Source organism: Apis cerana, linkage group LG1, assembly GCF_029169275.1.
Source record: "Apis cerana isolate GH-2021 linkage group LG1, AcerK_1.0, whole genome shotgun sequence".
In the NCBI taxonomy this organism is placed as follows: domain Eukaryota; kingdom Metazoa; phylum Arthropoda; class Insecta; order Hymenoptera; family Apidae; genus Apis; species Apis cerana.
This window is the reverse complement of record NC_083852.1, coordinates 15,108,507-15,131,662: the sequence shown is the minus strand read 5'-3', so window position 1 is coordinate 15,131,662 and position 23,156 is coordinate 15,108,507. Positions and strand designations below refer to the sequence as shown.

At 26.1% G+C, this 23,156-nt stretch overlaps 3 protein-coding genes and 1 long non-coding RNA gene across 10 annotated transcripts; 2 read left to right on the top strand and 2 right to left on the bottom strand.

The window, feature by feature from the left end:
- The first annotated feature begins 1,010 nt into the window (after positions 1-1,010).
- LOC108003592 (zinc transporter ZIP13 homolog) lies at positions 1,011-15,509 on the top strand. 4 transcript variants are annotated; one of them, XM_062076566.1, is made up of 6 exons: positions 1,011-1,061; positions 1,747-3,058; positions 11,464-11,574; positions 12,906-13,162; positions 13,238-13,796; positions 13,867-15,509. In XM_062076566.1, the coding sequence occupies exons 2-6, from the start codon at positions 2,839-2,841 to the stop codon at positions 14,040-14,042; spliced, it is 1,323 nt and encodes a 440-aa protein (XP_061932550.1). In that variant the 5' UTR covers positions 1,011-1,061; positions 1,747-2,838; the 3' UTR covers positions 14,043-15,509. The 4 variants fall into 4 exon arrangements, with proteins under 4 accessions (XP_061932550.1, XP_016921430.2, XP_061932560.1 ...); XM_017065941.3 differs by lacking the exon at positions 1,011-1,061 and having other exon boundaries at positions 1,484-3,058; XM_062076576.1 differs by lacking the exons at positions 1,011-1,061; positions 1,747-3,058 and adding an exon at positions 3,146-3,257.
- LOC133666310 (uncharacterized) lies at positions 5,555-7,578 on the bottom strand. The gene is made up of 2 exons (XR_009830323.1): positions 7,209-7,578; positions 5,555-5,871 (listed from the first exon to the last, which is right to left on the bottom strand). It is a non-coding gene; the product is annotated as an uncharacterized LOC133666310 (long non-coding RNA).
- On the bottom strand, positions 15,508-17,916 carry LOC108003474 (nucleotide exchange factor SIL1). The gene is made up of 4 exons (XM_017065743.3): positions 17,733-17,916; positions 17,059-17,336; positions 16,730-16,989; positions 15,508-16,661 (listed from the first exon to the last, which is right to left on the bottom strand). Exons 1-4 carry the CDS (start codon positions 17,914-17,916, stop codon positions 15,962-15,964), a joined length of 1,422 nt encoding a protein of 473 aa, XP_016921232.2. The 3' UTR covers positions 15,508-15,961.
- Positions 17,381-23,078, top strand: LOC108003578 (nucleoplasmin-like protein). Of its 4 annotated transcripts, none has more exons than XM_062076621.1 (5): positions 17,381-17,697; positions 19,211-19,326; positions 20,177-20,390; positions 20,835-20,911; positions 21,739-23,078. In XM_062076621.1, the coding sequence occupies exons 1-5, from the start codon at positions 17,628-17,630 to the stop codon at positions 21,844-21,846; spliced, it is 585 nt and encodes a 194-aa protein (XP_061932605.1). In that variant the 5' UTR covers positions 17,381-17,627; the 3' UTR covers positions 21,847-23,078. The 4 variants fall into 4 exon arrangements, with proteins under 4 accessions (XP_061932605.1, XP_061932612.1, XP_016921412.1 ...); XM_062076628.1 differs by lacking the exon at positions 21,739-23,078 and adding an exon at positions 21,205-21,511 and having other exon boundaries at positions 17,613-17,697; XM_017065923.3 differs by lacking the exon at positions 17,381-17,697 and adding an exon at positions 18,814-18,957.
- The last annotated feature ends 78 nt before the right edge of the window (positions 23,079-23,156 follow it).

Below are 23,156 nucleotides of genomic sequence, written 5' to 3'. Positions count from 1 at the left end.
TTTTGTTTTGTTTATAGCTTATAGGAAACAAAATATATGAAAAACAATAAAGAATATATATATATATATATACATATATATTTTAAGATGGTTTATATTATTGTAAAAAAATAACATATAAATAAGAACCTATAAGAAATATAATTTTGTATTATTTTAATTTTTTAAAGATTGAATTGAAAAAATTTTTCGAATGACAAGCGTAAATGTATGACATTTGTTGAATATCTTTTTGATTACAAGCCAAATAAATAGCATTTGGCTCAGCGCCATTAGCAATTTGATTAATTAAGGCCAAGTATAATGTATGTACATTAACTGTAACTTACTGAATTTTAGACATATATATATTTACAATGTATTCGATTTATTTATAATTATTTTATAAATATACATGTTTTTAAATGTTAATGATTGATACAAGTTTTTAAATATTGATAATATAAAATGTTATATTTAACAATATTTTTTTATTCGTTTCAATTGATTAAAGAAAAGAAAAAAAATACTTTTAAAAGATATTTTATACAATATTTTTTATATATTTGCTAATTTTAATTAAAGATGGCGTTACTAAATTCATTGTTACCAACTGTAGGTGCATTCGAGATCTCAGATATATTTGTAACTAAATGTATAAATATAAATAGTTATTTATAATTTGTTATATGCGTATATTAAATATATATAATATATATATATATGTGTATATACACATATATTATATATACATATATATACATATAATAAAATAAAAGAGGTAAACAAGATATAAATCAACCGGATATTTTTCAATAATTATTTATACTTTTATAATCAATTAACACTTTACCGGATACAAATCTCAGTTTTCATTTAATCTGGTCTTTGCGAATAGCTATACAATAGCAATATGTTATCAGTAGTGTTCATTCTTTCCGTTCTTTGTTTTCAGATTCGTTAAACTTATCAGTAATAGGTATTGATAGACAATTGTTATCTAACAATAAGGAAAAGTATATGTTTATACGTTAATCGATCATCAAAATGGCGATTGCAAAAGTGGTGTTTCGCAATAGATCGTAACAAATTTACTTTAACACACTGCGAAAAAAATAATTTTAACTAAATCATGTGTTCATTTTTATCTTTAAAAATGATATAATTACTTTCGTATTATTTAAAAATCAGATTTTTATTTTAATTATAGTGTCATTAAAATATATTAATAATTAATATGAAATACTGCAATAAAAATACTATTTCAACGAAATTAATTATCATATTTGTCATATGGAAGCCATTTTGCACAAAATTGAAATATTCAGTACTTCGAAATATTAATATAATATTAACTTTATTTTAATATATAAAAAAATATTATAAAGATTTTATCTCTTTTTTATCATCAAATATTATCATTAATTATTTATATATTGAAAATTATATTTTGATTATTATCAAATTTAAATATATGCACATATAAAGATTAGCAAAGAAGTACAGCAGCGCCTCTATCGATTTCAATATTCGATAATGTTGAAAATGATTTTTCTTTTTTTTTATATAATTAATATTTTTTCAAATATTGACTTTTGTTTTAATTAAAATGTAATTAGTTGTTTGTTATTGATTAGCATTAAATTTGTGTTTTTCTTGTTTTTTCCATTTTTTTTCTTTTTTATCCTTTTATTCTTTATTTTTCTGTCTTACTCAAAGCAAATATATTGTCCATCTCTGTTTTTAATATATATGTATATATACTAGTGACTTGATGGAGCGCTTCAGTAGCTATAAAAAGGATTGCCTTCGTTATAATACGCATTAGCTGTTGAACATTGTGACGAATGGGTGTTATATATTATTTGTTAATTAACAAAACAAGATAAATATAAAACAAAATAGAGTAATAATATTACAATTTTAATTGTAAATTAGTGGTATGATAGGCTTATTGTGTTCTTACACAAATTCGAAGTAACATAACCAAAAATATATGAACTGAAAACATATACTGTGTGTCGTTGTGTAATCGTGTTTATCAGTAGTGGCGGTAAAAGTGATTATTCCATTTCGTCAGTGATTATACAAATTTTTCTAAAATTCAAAATATTTTCATTAAAAATATAAAAATATAAAAAAAAAAAACAAAATTACAGAAATAAAAAAAAACGAATTTTTTTTTCTGGTAATATTTTAAGAACTTTATTTCGTTTTCTATCCTTATTTCGGTGGTATGAAATATTATAGCGAAAAATACGAATTAAATAAGCGAAAAGAGTTATACAGTGAAAAAAGAAAATCAAGATAAAAGAAAAAAACGCAAGAAACAGTGAGATCTTCTAATAGTGAAATACATAAACAATCATCCTGATATTTATCATTGACAGTTCTTATCCCCCGCATTGCGGCGGAAAATAGCAGAAGGCTTGACTTGATCGACAAGATCGACAACGGTAGTAGAGGCGGCGACCTCCTGATTTGTAGCGTCCGTACTCAGTCCTCAGTGTAGGCTAGTCGGGCGCTTGGTAGTCGTTGTCTCGACAAAATCTTCTAATTGTTTTCTTGATAAATTTTCTTGTCAAAGAAATTTCATTGTTTAAAAAATTTTATATTCACTAGTGTTATTTATTGACTATTAATCAGTGTAAAAATATAATTATTTTCTTAAAAGTATTATTGAGAGAGGTTATTTTTGAATAAACAAACTATAAAGAAAATTTATTGTGATTTGTTTGTTATTGTGATTTCGTTTACGACGATTTTGAATCAAGTAATTAAGATAGAATTAAAGAATTAAGAAGATCAATAAAATTTAAAGAATTTTGACAAACGAAATATTTGATTCACGATATAAACATGGCGACAAACATGTGTATACAACAGAATTGTACCGACTCGACCGGATTTTTGTATGAAATGATTACACAAGAAATGTGGATACCGTGGCAAACTACAGTAGAATATTTCGATTATACATGGCTATTTTCTTTGCTTGGAAGTACTATGATTGGATTAACTGGTATTTTTCCACTTTTGGTCATCCCTATAGAAGAAGGTGCTGATATAAAAACTGGAGGTAATGTAATCAATATTTTTTTTTTAATAACATCTAAAGATTCTCTTTTTCTTCGTTGTCATGTTATTTTCTTTAGTCAGCATGAGTCTACATGATTCACATGGAATCATAGTGTTTTTCTGCTACGGGAGATTCTGACAATCGCTAAGGGAGGTTATGTGTACATTTAAATGCGCACGCGGGAAATAGCTTCACATAGGTTAGTACAGATGATCTGTACCAATGAGTTGATTTTCTTATTTACGATATATCTATGATTAATGAGATTTGCTTCTTTAATTTTTAAAAATTTTAAATACAAATGTTTTTAAATTTGCAAATAGTATATGCGTCTGGATTTATGCAATATATAAATAAAGTTTTACAATGAAAAATTCGATATTAATTAATTTAATTTTATAATTAGATCTAATCATATTTTATTTGTTGATAGATTAAATTATTAATAGTTTATTTATTTAATCAAATTAATACTTTATTAATGATATTTTACAAAATTATTTTTTAATTTTTCCTGAATTGCAATAAAAAGATAAAAATATATATATATATGTGCATAGTATCTTAAATAATATGCATTGATAATTAATTATCATATGAGACTGTATGTTTCTTTATGATAAGTATAAAATAAGGTTTAAAAAATGAATAAATACTTATCTTTATATGTTAATTAATTTTTCTTGTTAAATGTAATTTCATGTAATTTAATTCTTTAATGTCTTTATTATTTGCAAATATTTGATAAGAACATGAGTTGCATTCGAGATATATAAGATAAACAAATTTTCTAATATGAATATTTATACAAAAATTGTAAAATTATAAATAATTTACAATTTTTTTATTCTTTTTGACATATTCAATTATTTTAAATGAAATGATTTTAAATAAAAATAATAAACAAACGATAGATTCTTAAAAATATCATAATATTGTATCTGAAATTGAATATTTTAAAACAATATTTATATTTTTAAGAAATATAAAATTAACATTGATTTAATTATATTCATATCACAATGTATCAATGTGATTAATTTGTGAAATTATTTTGTGAAATTATTTTTTAAAATATACAAAAATAATTTTATTTTGTCTGTTTCTAAAGAAAAATATGTGAATTTTCGGAAATTAACATTGACATATTATCTCAAATAACGTTTGCTTATATTTTCTTTTTCTTTTTTTTTTATTTGGAAAAAATCATATAATTTTGATATACACGAAATTTTCGTATTTCTTGAATAATAATAGACAAGATAAAAATAATGATGTATTATTACATTAGTTCTTTTGAATGTTCAAAATAAAACACACTCAATCATAAGAAAAGATATGCTGCGTATATTATTCGCTATGTCGCTTTGTATTTCGTCTTCTCCGAAACATAATTTTTCTACGAAATAGATATACGTATTTATTAACCAAAATATTTTTGTTTATTTTAATTGTATCAATGAAAAATGTTTTTAAGAATTGTTTTTCTTCTTAATTTTTAAATCATTTTAAATTTTAAAATCATGAGATTTGTCTTAGATTATTTCGTTCTAACAGCGAAACATTGAAAATTAGTTTTAATCTTTATAACAAACAATAAGTTTTTTAATCAACATTCATATTTACAATTTCCTTTTTTTGTAACATGATATAAGATAAAATTTCGAAAATACAGACACAATAGAGATAATTGTATTCTTATGTATGAAATGTATTAATAGAATCCATCTGTGTTGTGCGAAGTTGCTTGTTCCACGCCAATGCAAGCAGGTAAGGTCGTAAAACTTGCATCTAAGTACGCATATTTCAACAATAAAATTATAAAAAACCAGTTTTTAAATGCAAATATAATTTTTTTTACATATTTATACATATTATTTTTTAAGGCGAAAAAGATAAGAATAGAAAAGATATGAATTTTCTTTAATTTAATATTTTCAGTTAATTTTTTCTTTTTTACTTTTTAATTTATTTTTAATTTTTTTAATTTTTAAATATAAAAAATTATTAAAACGATTAAGTTGAGAAATCTCTCTTCCGAGTATTATTGTTTTATTTTCATTAAGAAAAAGAGAAAAAATAGGATCGAAAGAAATTTTGTTTTTAAATTCTCGAAAAATCGGCAAGAGCGTGTTTCAAATTAAAATGTCGAATTGTGGCATAAATAATAACACGAGTAATAACACTTGTATCGTGTGAACGAGAAATGTATAGAATTTACGTGTGTAAATAACGCTATGGCACATAATATAATACGAAGGTCATGGAACCTGTTAGCACAGTGGAGAATACGAATGAATTTTCCAATTCCTTTGTGAGACATATATATATATATATATATATATATATATATATATATGTATGTGAATGTGTATAACATTGTTTTAATTAGTAAGAAGAATTCAAGGACATGAAGTAGTTAATGCATATGTCTTTCAAATAATTCTAATGTTTCTTCATTAAACATTATGTTGAAATTAGAAAGTATTATGTATGTCAACTAAATATTAACATAGTTTTATTTATTTTTTCGTACATATTTCTTCTTTGCATAAAGATATTATCATTGAATTATTTTTATAGGCAAGTTTAAAATTTTTCTATCGTCTTAGTTCGTTACCTTTTCTTTTAGAATAGGCTTGTTGGCCTTCACAAACGTGCACACAAATGCGCGTCTATTCATTTCTTTATTGAAACTAGGTACATAAGATTTCAAAGGACCCTTGGATTACGAAGGGTATTCCAAAATCTCTCATTGAAGAAGGAACGAAACATCTGTTGCAGCTGACTTTCACTAACACCTTGGATTATACCTGGACGCAAAGAAAGGAAACTGTGAAAATAAATCGATACCTACTGCGCATTCGCTATTCATATTTTTCCAATGAAAACTCCTAAATGATATTAAAGCTTTCTCTAAATTTTTATTTTTATTGTTTTATCAATAGTTCTTTAATGTGACACGATTCACAGATAAAATTTACCTGTAAAAAATAATGGATAATTGTTGAATTTTTTAAATAGTAAGTTTAAATTATAAACAACAGAATTGAATTTATTTACGTTTCTAATAATGTGATTAATTTCTTAAATCTTATAATTTTTAACGAATTTTTTTTTATTTATAATGTATATAAAAATTTTTTTTTCAGTTTTTTTTTAATATTTTATTATGACATATAAATTATATATTTGCTTATTGATCAATTTAATCGTTATATATGATCACCAGAATTTGCGAAGAGTTATTTATATTTGTTTTTTTTTTGTTTTATCAAATATATACAGAGATTAAGAAAAACGTCTTATTTATATTACAAAATTGTAAATCGAATAATGCAAGATTCTATAAACCAATTTTCTGCTATTCGATCGGACTACATTCTCGTTTACATGTATATTCTCGATCCTTCGATTTTATATGTCTTATACAGTCTTTCTACTACATGGATCCTGTTACTGAAATAATTCTTTATTTTGCCATTGATCACTATTTTAATTTTATTAATTATTGTAAATCATTTACAAAAAATGATTTTAAAAAATTATGATCTTGATCTTATTAGTAAAAACAATTAAAATTTACATAACAAAAAATTCAGTTTACTATCTTTAAAAATTAACATTATCTATGCTAGCTTTTATGTCGTCATTAGTTCATATAGAACAAAAAAATTGTTAAGGACAAATCTGGAAATCATTGCATCATGGATGGCATACGAAACGACACTTCCCCTGTTTTAACCAAGGGAACGACTGTTCTGGAATGAATCTATTATCGAGCGGGTCTCATTGCTCTACCCACGAATTGCACTCACAGATGTGTCCTCCATTTCTTTTCGTTCGATCCGATCACGATTGCACTTTAAATGACATTGTCTTTCCAATGAATAATTTTGTTAGCTATAATACTTAATTTCTTTAAATGCTTTCCTATACCATTCAATCGATTTTCCTATTTTAGAACTACGCGAATATATACGTTCCTAATATATATTGCATATTTTATATGTACCATGTTCAAATGACGCCAAGATAAATTCCTTTATTCAATATTTCAATATTTCTTAATGAAATTCAAAGCAAGAACGTGATCAAATTTATTTTTCCTTTATTTTCTTTATTTTCTTATTGACTTTAAAATACGTACTTGTTATCTTGTTAGTCATTTTATCGATGATAATTAAGAAATTGCGTTCTTAAACGATTCGTTGGACAATTAGAGTTGCAATTTAACGAGTGCTTTAATACTATTTCCAGACTCGTGATCTGTTATCGTTTTTTCTATATATTTATCACAATTATATCATTTTTAATATATCAACTTGTTTATTCTTATATTATGTTCAAATAAAATAACCAGCACTGTTTGAATAATATTTATTTTATGTTTAGTATTTTTAATTATGTAAGGAATCGAAAAAAATATTATTTTTCACATTTGTAACTGGATAATTGCAAAAATTTGTTATAATTTCCAGATGTTTTGTCACATGTTCAGAACAATGTTATTAGTATTAATAATCACGATTTTCTGTAATTTTAACGAATGGTATTTATTTGAAATTAAAAATTGTGAAAAATCTATCATTTATCTTCCATAATTATCAATAAAAAATGATATATCCGATAAAAAATAAACGACACAATAAATAACATTGATACTGTATTATTCGATTCTCGATACGGTATCAAATTAGTTGATAACTTTGAGCGATATTGTAATTCCAGCTACTATTCTCTATTATTATACTCATTCTGCAAAATATCTATATATTGATTTTTTCAATAGCATTTTTACAAGATCATTTTAATCCTGTTTGCTTAGTATGATTATTTGTTTATAAGATTTATTTATAAATATTAATTCTAATTATTGTAATTTTTTCTTTTTTTTTCTTCTGCACTTTGCTTCAAATTTAAATTATTTATATATTTAAAATTACAATACAAAAAAAAAACTACAATCGATATTTTAATTTATACAACTTCTCGTACTCTAATTAAATATATACAGCAAGTATATATAAGAAATTAAAATTAACTTGGCAATATTGTTTTTATATTTCATCATAGAAATATTACGACTCAAACGATTCTAGGAATTCTTTATTGGAGTAATAAATCGAAATACATATGCTTTAATGAATGCTTTTGATGTTTTGATTAGTATGAAAAATAGAAGAATAAATAGAAGAATAGAAATAAAAATTTTTTTTTGAATTAGTTTTAATCGAATGAATATTTATTAATACATTATCATGTGATAAATTTGAAAATTCCGAATCGTAATGCGAATTTATCATTCCGACATACGTCAACTTATGCAATTTAATGAATGCTTATTTTTTTTTTTCATATTTCATATTTCTTTTCTGGGTATTGTCTTTTATGTGCGAAATATCTTTTTTTAATTATTCGATTCACAGAAGATTATTTTAGAAATAGAAGAAAATTATAAATAACGGGAAATAACGTTTAAAATTAGATTACTGTAGCTTAAGAAGCTTATATTGCAGGCAATTTTGCAATCATGATCTTCTCGAGTGCTATTTCGATATCGATTTCTTTATGATATTCAATTATGATAGAAAATTTTTATTCTTTTGTAACTATCATAAAATTGATGGTTAAACTATTATTTTCTTGATTCCTCTTATATACAATTTTTGAGTGAAAGTTTAAATTCTATTATAATATTATGCGAATTGCATAATCTAACCTGCGAAACGAGCTCACGTAACTCGACACCGTTAAAAGATTCAAGAGATCATGCCTATTCATACAAGTTGAAAAAGCAAATATTTTAATAATATTTTTTTGAAGAAACGCATGAATTTTTTTAGAATTAATTTTTTATTTAAAAATATATATATTTTTATTAAATATATTCTAATTTTTTTTGTGAAATATTAAATGTTAAAATTTTACTATGAATGGCTTTTCCTTCAGAATCTGTTTAAAAGTTTTAAAGTTCTGCGAAAAATACGATTTATTAAATTGAATCATTTAAAAATTTATAGTTTATTAATTTATATTTTATTAATATTGATTTTATCTATCTAGATGAATGAAGAATATTATTTTCGAAAAGTTTTTTTTTTTTTTTTTACTTTGAACGAATGCTAAAATGGCATTCGTTCAAAGTAAAGAAAGAAGCTTTTGTTCTTCTAACTTTATCTTTCGATAAACGTTTTTAAAGCAAAATTTAAAATTGTAAAATTTTAGGTTGATTGATGCGATGGTTCTCGAAATAGTTTGTTCATTGATTTCTTAAAAAATATGACTCTGAGAAAAAATCTTTAAAATTTCAGATCAAAAGCTATTTTTTGAAGAATGTTCTTGGAATTTCGTTAATTTTAAATTTGAGAAAAAATGTTCAATATCATGTGTTTCAAAAAAATGCAAATTCATTGATTAGACATGACGTTTTAATTATCACCAATGTAAAATGGTTTTTCCATTATCGTTGGTTGTGTCATCGTTGATTTTACTGTTTATGATTTACTGTTTTGTCGTCGATGATTTGTGAAACTGATGTCAACAAAACATTTTCACGATTTTAATCATAGCGATTAAAAATGTATACAACTTTTTTTTCGATTGTCAGGAAAATAATGATCAACAAATATTGAATTTCAATGAAATGTTAATGTTAATTTTAACGTTTAATTTCAAAGCATTACTTATAAAACGTATGCAACATGTAAACAATTTTAAAATCAAGAGACATAAAATTTATTGACTATTATATCGATTATGAAATCAGCGCAAAGTTCACAATATTAATAAGAGGAATATACATATATTATTACATTATTCAAAAGTAGAGTTTGTATATCGTTAAAGAGAATGTCTGAACTCTTGAGATTATTTATAACTCAACTTAGATAAAGAAAAAATTGATATTGTTCTACTCCAATTAACTTTCAATCGTTTGATTTAATGTTAATGTATATATTGTTTTTAACATCTTAACACAATTTTCAACTTAAATTTTCAATTTGAATAATATAGATACTGATGTAGATATTATATTACATATATTCAGCGATTAATAATAATTGGATTTTTAATAAATACATAATTAGCAATAATAATAAAAAAATTCCATAAGGAATCATTCATTAAACTTCAGAGCTTAAACGACTTCAAACAAGCAGATGTATTTATCGTATAAAATAATTAACATCATAATAATGTAGATTGTTTCTTGTGGTGTAGAAAAATTAATTAAGAGTACATTGACCGTTATGAATACAGAGTTGTCTGTTGTATTATTATCCTCCTCCAGAAATTCTTTTCTTATTACTTTCTCTTGCATTTTCATTACAACAAATATAAGTGCAAACGTTTTGAAATCATTGAAATATGAATATTTGAAAAATATCTACTATTTAATAAAAATAGAGAAGAAAATTTAATTATCTTTCTTTAAGATCGAGACAATAGTAATTATCTTGTCTATTTTTTCGTTCAATTTTTAATAAAAGTTATGTCACCTGACGATAGCGAGATTTAAGATCGATAACTAATCCGTATTATATACGGAAGAATTCTCGGGTATCTATTCGAAATTACGATTAATTGTTGAGATACTATACACATAACCGTGCACATAGTATAATAAAATTCGATTCATTCCTTTTTAGGAGCAAAGATTTTTACGTAATCATCAACATAATAAGATGGATCGCGAATTACAGACAGAAAGGAACTCAAGTGCAAACCGATTCAATTTCTACTAACACAAATATGGAAGTATACATACAGATAATTGGCAATCTGGTTAGTAAAACGAGATATCGTTTAATTAAACGAATGATATGCCTACGTTTAGATAATGTTTAGATAAATTTCAATCGTAATTGAGCTTTTCTTGATCGGAAATTCCGATAGCTTCGTTTTTCCACGCGAAAAGATTAACAGTATTTACTTTATAATCGCACGCTTTCTTTTTTTCTTATTGAATTCGCTTAAGGAATTCAACATCTTTTAAAGGAAAGGAAATAAGGGTTAGGTTATATTTCAAAAAGAATCAATGTTCCATGTTTAACTCTAATTTATCAACTCTCCGCAGGAAAAATCACCCACGTTTTTCATACTTGCACGCATGAATGCGTGCGCGTGCGTACGCGTAGGACGAGGTCCAGAAACAATTTTCTAGAACATCTTTAATCTGTTAAATTCAACTTCCTACACTTTTTAGTACAGTGACATATAATCAATTTGTTCATGTTTAATTCTATATACAATTTCATAAATTTCACAGCAAAATTGACTAATAGATATCAATAATTCATTGCTTTGTTCTATTATTAAATTTCTCTGATTCGATTTATTATGGTTTACGAATCTTATTGGTCATTTTTTTTTAAAGAATTTGATGATTATTTCTGTTACAGATAGCTCTGGTATGCTGAAAATATTACTGAGTTTTGCAGTTGGGGGTCTTCTGGGCGATATCTTTTTGCATTTGTTACCAGAAGCATGGAAGACCGGATCTTTGAACAAAGGTAATGCAAATACTAAACGAGAATCTGAGAATCGTTGAAAACAAGATTGTGTATTTAAATAACGCAGATGAAAAGAATCACAGAGAAGCAAAGAGTCGGCAATAAATTATTATCAACTGGTAGCTCGTCCTTGTTTGCAATATCGTGCCATAGAATGGCAACGGAGGCGTTACGCGATTCATTGGAATATGAATCACATATGATAACGGACGAGTTAACTGCGATATCTACATGAACAAACTTCTTTTCAGACTTTTCAGACTAAATTTCTTTTCAGACTTTAGACAACTTAAAAATTTATCCTTGTTACACACGATAATTGTTAAATCACTATCGCGTTATTATTATTTTAAGATTTCAAAATTGCATTGAGTTTATGTTTATTCATTACTTACTTTCAACCTAAACATTTTTTATATCTCGCCAAGTATGTTTCTTAGTCATGATGAACGAAATCTCTGAGAAGTTAAAAATAATGTTGCGAAAATTATGAACGTTAGAACTAACGTTTCTAAAGCTGTTTCTAATTTAAGAATACTTGACATGTTATTGACTAAACATTACGTAACGGATACAATAACTTATTGAACTATAAAGTGTGCAAAAGGTCACACGTTATGTGAAAGATATCAAAAAGTTATACATCTTGAATGATGCGATTCTAAAAGATCTTCGTGTTTATTGTGCGACAGTTAGGCATTAGAAGGACAAATGAGTTTCGAGGAAAACATGTATGCAAGAATGTTAAAGATTAAGTTGAGAATGTCAATGGATCAATCGATCGGCCCGATATCTTCTTATTCGCGAAGAAACGTGACCAATCTCTCTTCCTCTCTATATCGTTAAAAACGTCGTTGCAAGATAGATTTCAGTTAACTGGTTTTATTATTTTTGCCTTGATAAGTTTTTCATTTATTAGGTTGTATTTTTGATTTTATTATACACGACTCATATTGAATACGTAACTATATGAATTTTCTTTTCAATCGGAAACTATATATCTAAATTGTAATAACACCATTTAAGCTTCAGGCTATAATTCATCATATTAGATCTATGCTAAGCGTGACTCGAGGCGATCCTTCACCTCCGTCGACTGCTTTGTGAACGGTTCAAACGATGTTCTGAAACCCTATTGTATTTCAGTTGCAGATTTCAATTGCCAACTGTCCTCTCCTAAATTAAACTGGTTCGTTCCTAATCCGCCTACAATTTCTCAGTCACTTTTGTTGTCCTCTATTTTTACAGATGACCGTGCCGAGTATTCCAGTTTAAAATTGTATAGATCTGTAAATTATGTCTTTTCGATTACAAAATTATTTTTGTTTCAGCAACGAATCATCCGACTCCTGGTCTATGGATACTAGGAGGGTTTTTGATATTCGTTATAGTGGAAAAGCTATTTGCCTTCGAGCAAGAAGCTGAAACCGAAGATACTTCTGCGAACAATGCGAATCTGACCGATAAAATTAGTGATGAAACTGAAAAAAAAATAGAGAATAACAATTCTATCAATTTGATTAAAAGTAATTCAAAAAATGGTTTCTCGAAACAATTTACCAATGACTTTTCAAAAATTATTAATGAGGTAATTTCGTTGATTCTATAAAAATGATTGAATCATCCGTAAACATGTTAAAGTTATTTTGTGTTATTATTATAGGTACAGCCCTTCTTGGAAAAGAAGAATGGATACTCTCAATTGCCTAACGGTTTCAAGGATGTACACAAAAATGGCTTTGTTACCAATGGCATTAAGCCAATACTAATGTGTGACAAACTATCAAATACTCTGAAAGGTTTGCCATTAGACGAAGCAAAAGATTGTTTGAAGAAACTTGCAAAACCTAATGGTTTTTCGACTGATTTGTTAAAAGAATGCTCTAAGAAAGATAATCCAGACAACGTTTCTGACGATAAACAGGCTGTTAAAAAGGAAAAGCCGAAACATATAACAGGCTACCTTAATTTGATAGCCAATATTATAGATAATTTTACTCATGGATTGGCTGTGGGTGGTTCTTTCCTCGTATCTTTTCGTTTAGGTGTTCTCACTACGTTTGCTATTCTCATACATGAGATTCCTCACGAGATCGGCGATTTCGCGATTTTATTACGCAGTGGATTCAACAAATGGGATGCTGCGCGGGCGCAGCTTCTTACTGCTAGTGGTGGTATTTTTGGGGCCATGTCAGCTGTATTTTTTTCTGGTAGCGAAGTTGGTAAGTAGCGTCTCTTTAAAACTATCAAAAACAATAATATATTCAATGTTTTTAATTGTTTTTTTTTTAGGAGCAAAAACGAATTGGATATTACCTTTCACTGCGGGTGGTTTTCTACATATCGGCATGGTGACCATTCTACCTGAACTGCTTAAAGAAACTAGTCCTAAAGAATCTTTGAAACAATTAGTCGCATTAGTGTTTGGTATTATCGTTATGGCAATTTTAACAATTCTCTGCGACTAATAAGTTATTTCTTTTTGCAATAGAGTTAGCAACTTGTTGATGTATATCGTCACGTATCGAGTATAATTTTTTTTTTATATCAATGTCTCTTGATACGTGTACGAACAAATAATTCAAATTTGCCATAGAAAATTTTATCACGTAATACTTATTGCTCAATCATGGTGCATCTACGCCGAAAAATGGTAGAGACGAGGAATGACGGTTAATAATTAACCAAATTCCTGTATAAATTATTCAATTTTTGTACTGAGTTTAGTTTGAAACAGCACTTCATAATTATCTACATATTCAGAACGCAGTTACTATTTTTACATTCTATCTAATTGTTATGTTTAAATTGCTCTTTAGAAAACTTTTCTTTAGGAATTGCATTTCGTTTTCATGTCGGTAATTTACATCTTCGAATATTGATTACAATAGTGATATTAGTTACAATAGTTAACATCCTTTTTTTAATAGTAAAAAAACATTTAAAAAAAAATCTGAATTATTTTTATATTCTATAATTGTTTATTAGTGATTTGATATTATCGAATTGTATTGTTATATCAAGAACTACTGTTATAAACTTGACATAGTTTATACGCGAATATACGTATGTTCCTCCGTAAACTATCGAAAACTTGTTATATAAAACGTCATTCCGTTTCTATATCAACTTACTTTGCACTTAAACTTTGTTATTTAGGCGTTACTGTAAAACCAGTATTGACTTTCATGTTGTAAAACAGATCATCATGTACATAATGTTTATGCTTCCTTGTTTACTGTTAAAAAAAATCTTGAAATTCCAAAAAAATTTTGTAAATTACGCACAGAAAAATAAGTGTATTTTCGGATACATGTATCGGTTTGTACGATACGTGCATTCTAACAAATGTATATTTTATGTTCCTACAATGTATTGTAAATAATATATTACATTTTCAATTGTCTTATTATAAAAGCAACAAAAAACATATTCTTAAAGATATATATATATATAAAAGTTTGTATATCAAATCAGAACAGAAACAATATGCAACAAATATTATGTAAAATCTGTAAAATTGGTATGTAGATATAGCGTCACTGTATTTAATAAAATTTGAGAAATTAAAGGCAAGTATTTTAGAGGAGTTCGCGAATTAGAACAGATATTGAATCAAAGGAGATTCCATCTTATTCTCCGTAAGTTTATATATTATTTAAGGATTTTATATACCGAGCAAAATAAACGCAATCCTTGTACTTAAAGGATTATTCTTTCACAACAGAACACTTGATGAGTGTCTTTTTTAAGCACGTGTAAATAGAAATTCGGAACGTATGAAACTAGTTTAGCCGGCGGCTAGTTTAAACGATTCGGCAGGTATATTTTCTATAAACTATGACTACACGAGAGGAAATCGTTCATATGTAATCATTATTATTTGTAAATAAAGTATTTTATTCTATATAATATAATAATTTAATATACACAGATCTTGGAATTATTTTTATTTCTATACAATATAAAGATACACGATACAAAATAATTTATTAAATAATCTTTTCCAAACAAACAATAAATATAACATTCTCAATTTATTAAATAAAGAACTCAAATATCTTAGCACTATATGTACAGGAAAAATTCCAAATTTGACTATATACACATACATCTTATAATATTATAATATAATATTATAATATATAATATAATATTATAATATACATTCATCTTATAATACATTATATTTGTATTCAACTTGAAACTATGTTACCAAATTTATATTTAGTAACGATTTTTGTAGAATATTCATTGATATTCTAGAAGTATCTATGCCAAAAGAATTTCATTACACATAAAACTTTGTACAATTATAACTTCACGACGCAAAATAAATAATCATACTGTCTTTACACACATTTAATTTCATTTTTTTTTTTTTTGTTCATAATTCGTCGCGTGAATTTCCAGTTGTTTGAAGCTTGTCCATTAATAAATTCAAGTTCTGATAGAAATTCAATAAATGCCGAATAATAGGAAGTAATTCATCTTTATTTTCTCTAAACCGATCAATACAAATAGGAGCAATTGTAATCATGCTATCAGAAATAGTTTCAAGAAATTCATAATTATCGGTTCTCAATTGATCACTATGTTCACCTTTAAAACTTTCTATCATTAAATTGCTCAAATGATTACAATATTCGTATGTTAATAATTTTTTTTCAATATCTGCAGTTGCATATGCTTTTATTTTTAATTGTTGATTAGCATCTGTAATTTCATTTAAATTCTGTCTCTCTATAATTAAATCATTAATTAATCTCATAACTTTTATTTGTACTTGCAACTGATCATCAATTAAAATTTTTCCAAATATTTCTACTCCTCCGTGATCAATCCACACTTTTTGTGCTGCTGGAAACTGTCTTATTAAAGCACTCAAAGCGAAGAGACATCTTGATTTTATTTCCATTTTATTATTTGTAGATAATATATGTAAAAGTTTTTGAACAAAATCATTTTCCAGAGCTTTTAACTGTACTTTAGGATTAGATTGAACAGCTGCACCCAAAAGTCTTAAAGCTTCAGCCTTTATTTCATTATTTGTTCCATTGAGACATGGAGATATAATTTTACTCATGCTATAATTAAAAAACCATAAAAAAAAACCATCCAAATGTTAATATTAAAAAAAAAAATTAATACATACCCTTGCATATCGGCAAAAACTTTGGCATTATCAATTTGATGAAGTAGATATTCTAAATTATATAAAATATCCAAAACTTCTTCTGTTTCTGCAGTTGTTAAAGTTCCCATGGTAATTGCATTTTTATGAACATGAAACTTTTGAAAATAGTTGTTTAATAATTCTGAATCAGTTGTAATATTTATTTCAAGTGCTTTAAATTCTTTTTTCAAAGTTTCATAATCTTTAAATTTTTTTTTTATCTGTTGTGTATGTTCGTCCTAAAAATAATTTAGAAATATTATTTTTTATTGATTAGTTATATACTGATTATAATTAAAAATAATTACATCTAGTTCTGGAATATTTTCTTCACTATCTTGTTTAATTTTTTTTAATCTAGCTTTCAATTCTTCAATTGGATGATGAAATAAATTAGATTTTTCCGTAGGATCTTTTTCTTCAAAAATTGCTTTTTCAGGATGTAATGTTAGAGAATTTACATTAGAATTATTCAAATTTTCATTTAAATCTTTTTCTTCAACATCTTCAGAATCCATTAATTTAGCTTCTGTGACTCCAGTTTGAAAATTATGTCGTACATGTAATCCTCCAGGTATTGGTGTACCTAGTGAATAATTTAAAAAAAAGATAATAATAAAATAATAAATTGGATTTTACATAAATACGTAATTAAAATGTCAAAGCAAAATAACAAATTTATTTGCACCTTTAAATAAAATTTTATGTACGTTACTGCTCTATACAATTTATGACTTATCAAATTTTAATATATTGTATATATTTTAAATAATAAAAGATATTACATTCTTGTAAAAATTGTTATAAAATTAATGAATTTAAAAGAAAAATGGTTTCTCTTTAAAAATCACGATTTATTTTCTCATAAAAAACCGCGATGTCAAATTTGACTGACGTGGTCTTAGGAAGAGCACACAATGAGTTGCGTAAAAAAGTAGTCCCAAAACGTACGTATAACGAAATTAAATGAATATTTACTTACCTTTTTTCACAGTTTGCCATTCTCGAGTTGGAACAAATGTTGTTTCATTTTTTTCAATGTCTCCAAAAATCGTTGGTAACAAAAGTAAACAAGTTAGAATAATCATATTGGCTTGCATTTTTATCAGTTCCTGTGGTTGACCGAGGACTATAACTTCTTCCAAAATACAATTATGATTTTGCATAAAATTATCAAAAATCTCTTAGAGAATTTTCATTAATTATATTATAGAAATTATTTTATTTATATAAACTTTTTTCATCGTGCTATTATTCAATTTAAGTATAATTCACGTGTTGCGCCCGATATTTATGCAGTCAGTATGTCAATGTTAGTTTCATATCTTACCACCAGGGCTTACATAGACTAATAGTCGTTAAGTACAACGTTGCCAAATTTTTCATTTAAATCGTATTGTTATTCATTAATCTTTTTGAAATAATTTTTTAGAATAGAAAAATTAATATATTTCATAAAAAAATATTTTTTATTTATTTATTTTTTTATTTTATTTACTTTTTATATACAAATATAAACAATTGTAATACTTAATTTTTTCTATAAATTTTCTTTTTTTAAATAAATATGATAAATAATTGCATTTTTTACTTATTCTAAATATTCTAAAAATTATAAATTTTCTATTAAAAATTTTAAAATCAATAATTCTTTGAATAAATTATTATTAATCAAATTTTCTATGTTAATATCAAGTAAAGGATAATTAATTTCTTTATTCCAATGTCTTTGCTTTAGAAATAATTTTTGCGTTTAATTTAATTTAATTTAATTTAATTTTTTATTATTTTTTACAATTCTTAAATTTAATATTTAAAAAAAATTATAAAAAATCTAAAATTAAACAATTGCATTTTTATTTAATTTATTTCTTTAATAATCGGGGTAAATAATACCCTTCATAAGCCTTCAGTGTAGTTTGTGATATTAGATGGCAACGCTGTTCAGAATAGTTGAAAGTGCATCGACCAATCAAAGGAAAGAACGTATTCTAGGCGCGCAAGGCTGAGTACGCGAAACTCATTTGCTACGCGTTCATCTAGCACGTGCGACCACTGTTCTTCGCGCAGTGACCGTTGTGCGCGCGGCGTCTTTAGCTTCTCTACTCTCGTTCGGCACGCACACTCCAACGGTGTCCTTCTATACATCCACTAACGAGAATCCTTTAATATCAAGTCGATCGTCATGGCGGAAGAGTATCTTTATGGTAAATATCAGAAGCCGTGTTATTGTGAACGTTGTGGCTCCTTTATTTTGTTGCGCACGCGATTACTTTCGTCGTCATTGGCCATTCGACGCGAGCGGTACTATGGTTGAGACGCCGGCTGGTTTTCGGCCATTGTGACGAACTCCCATTGTCCCCTAAAGAGCTAATGAACTTGCGTTTTTTATCAAACTATGATATAACGGCAAGCATTTATGATATTCCGTGTGCATACTTTTGTGATTTGTGTGTCCAGGAATCACTCTCGAAGGACTTAATTCTAGCGAGGTATGGGATCCAGAGCACAAGAACGACGACGCAGACGGCACAAACCAACATTTTGGTGCCGATCAGAAGCTGATCATAAAAATGGTAAGTAAAAAATATCGATGGGAGCACACTGAATAGTTAAATTATACTTTATCGCTCTTTGATACGTTACGTACGTTTCGTTTGCTTTTTGCCATGTTCTATGAAGAATAAAGAATTTTCATGAACGCGCGATTTCATAGCAAATGGTTTCTATTTGTTCTACGATGTATATCGTTGATTTATTTGGATAAATTTCTGACTCAGTACGAACAGCTTAGCGCAACTTCTTATATCTATCTATTAACCGTATAAAAATATATGACCAATATTTGGCGTCACTAGTAATCCCGATTTTTCGAGCGCTTTCATCACCTTTCGTTACATTTGCGCGCGAATTTTTAATCACGATGTGAAATTAATATCTTTATAAAAAATTAGTTTTTATTATAAATTTCATTCTTTATTTTTTTATGATAAAATAACCTCTTTTTATTTTCGAATTTTCGAGAAACAAAAGCATGAAAATTTGTGATGTTGATATTTGTTTAGTAAATGCACTGTTTAAGTGTATTTTAATATAAAACTATTCATTAATTTTAGATAAACAATTTAATGTTTATAAATATATAATGAAGAATGTTTGCCAAGTTCATTCTTTTTAAAAATATTCTTAATTATTTATTTTTTTTACTTTTAATTGATTGAAATATAAAAATTTTTTATATATATATAAATAATAGATATTTCATAAAAAAATATATAATTATTATAAATATATTGTTTTTATATAAATTTTTATATATAATTTTTATTTTTTATGTATGTATATTTACTTTTTATTTTTAATATATCAGTTTCAAGTTTTATTTTATTATTTAAATTTTAATTAGCTTTGTTTGTTTTTTAAAAGGCTCTTTTAGGTCCAGAGGCTAAACCTGGTGAATTGAATGTACTACAAGTTGAAGCAATGGGACTAAAAGGACCCATCAAAACACCAATTGCTTTATTGGAGATGGGGAAAACAGCACAGATTATTTTAGATCTCAGTTTTCCTGATCCTCCAGTCACATTTACTTTGGTTAAAGGAAGTGGTCCTGTTCACATAGTAGGACATAATCTACTTGGTAATAATTTCTAATATTTATTATTATTTTAAAGTTATAATAGTTATAACTTTAACAAAAATTTAATTTATGATATGTAATTATTTACCAATGTATATTAAAATATTATGCTAATATTTTTCTTAAATACTTAAACATATTAGAATTAAACATTATGTATAAGAGAGAGAGACAAAGAGAAGGCGATAATTACAACTGGACGCCTTTTAACAGTTGTGATAAGTATAGATGAATTTTTAAATGGAATTATAAAGTTTACTAATTATATTAAAAATAAAATTACTAAATTATATTTTGAAAAGTACCTTAATATAATTTTAAAAATTAAATTATTTAAAATGTTGTTTAATTGTTTAATCATGGAAATTATTTTCTTAGGAAAAGTGAATGAATGAAATGAAAAAAGTTAAACTAAATAATATTATATTATTTCGCATTTTTCAGGTACACATATGGAGGAGTTTGATGATATGGATGATGAAATGGAGGAAGAGAACATCGATGATGATGATGATGATAAGGTACAAACAATGTTTCCTCTAGATTAGTTGTATATATATACATGTACATATTAAAAGTTAGTTAAAAAATTACAAGTAAAGGGAAGATTGTATTCATAACTGACATTCTAATTAGGCTTGTATAAGAATTTTTTGAGAATTGATATAAGGAAAATGCAGAATATTTTCGACTGAAGCAATTACATACATATAAATCAATTTGATATGATCATATCTTTTGTTATGCTTTTATTATGTATATTAACAAAAGTGTTAGTATTTCATTTTCTATATACTAGGAATACAAATTTCAGGCACCACAAAAGAAAAGAAAGCATTCTGCAGAGGGTAAAAAAAATGGCACGAAGCGTGCCAAACTGGATGAAGCTGTAGACAAATAGAGTCCTAATATTAAAATGCTGCTATTCAATCATCATCCAAAAAACAAGTTTTACCAAGAATATTTTAAAATCACGTTATATGAATATTAAAATTTCTGGGGGGCGGGAGGGCTCTGAAGATTGAGGAATAAATGAAAGTCGTGGATATAACTTTCTGCGTTTGTGTTTTCATTCCATGTGTCTTTTATTTTCTTGCATAATAAATCATCCTATTTTAAAACAGTTGCTTTTATTCCTTACATATCATGCTTCCTCTTTTTTCCACATTTATTTTCGAATTATATTTTGGTATTATAGGAAATAGAAATACATTAGAATGTCAGTAAAGGATATGATCTTTTATAAAATAAAATTTTCGCTTCTAGGTTTTCATTTTATCATAATGATATCTGAAAGTTTATAAACTATTTCCGTAGCTATATTCTATTTATTATTTTAACATGTTAGGAGCCAGAAGATGAGGAAGATGATGAAGATGAACCCAAGAAGAAGAATGCCAAATTAACAACTGCAGCCAAATACAAAAATCAAGCTAATAAGAACAAGAAAAAATAAGCATCAGCCTTATTACTATTGAAATACAACAAACTTTTAAGTTAGGCTAATAAGCGTAAGTCCATCATTATCATCCGCATTTGTGCGAATCTAGTATCGTTTCACCAGATTATCAAACAAAAGACGTTGCCTTCCACGTTTCTACAACACAACTGGACCAATAAAATATTATAAGATATCACACTATGTACTTTATGAAAAATAACGTTACACTTTTTTATTTCATAAACATGTTTGTGAACTCATATAACATTTATTGCGAATAGAAAGTGGAATTTTTTTTAAATAACATTAAATATTTTTTGAACAAATCAAATATCTAATCAAATATTTTTTTTTAATTGCCTTAGAAGAGTGACCCTTAAAACGTATTAAGAAAACTACGAGATATTAAGGATACGAATCAAAAATTATTTTTTTGACAAAATTTTATGAAAATGAAAGTTCAGAGGGCATTCTTCTGAGAGCCAACCGCATATATTATTAGTTTATTTTATCTCGTTACGATGCTGTTAAAAGAAGAAAAAACAAAAAAAATGAAAAAATAAAAACAAAAAAAATGATTAAAACTACCAAAAAATTCATAAGATAATACAAGAACACGTTTTTTAAAATGAAGTGTGAAAAGAAACAGATATTTGGCCCAGTTGTTGTTAATAAAATTAGTGGAAAGCACGGGCGGACCTACAGTGAGGTATATTCGTATTATTTCCTTTTTTGTCTTCTCCGATGCCGTGTTCACACATCAACACTTCCAGTGATGCGAATATACACTATTCTAATGTAGTCATGTAATCGCGATTCACAAAAAAATGAATTACTATGCTCTTTAAAGAAAAAAAAAAAAACAAATTTCGAAGATAACGTTCCAGTGTAATTTATTATTTTCGTGTGTACAAGATGGGGAAGGGGTAATAGTCACAGAACCCTTATACTAGAATGTTATTAATAATTGTAAAGAGGGTAAAAAATGAGATCAGAATTAAAGAAAAAAAAAAAAAGAAGAAACATATTTACGCGTCATCTTGACATTCATTCCATTTGATGAAAGATAACAGAAGAGGAGGTTACACAGGTGTACTACACAATGTGATGCTCTTACATCAGTGTTATATGCGATAATAGCATATATAAAGCGTGTATAAAACGCGCCCATGCGATTGATAAGTAGTCTGTACACCTATTTTGTACATATACGATACAATAAAAAATTTCACAACTTTTAATCAGTATTGCATGACGTAATTTTTATTTGAATGCCTTTTTTGATCATATAAGGAAAATTTATATACTTGTAGGTTAAAAATTTT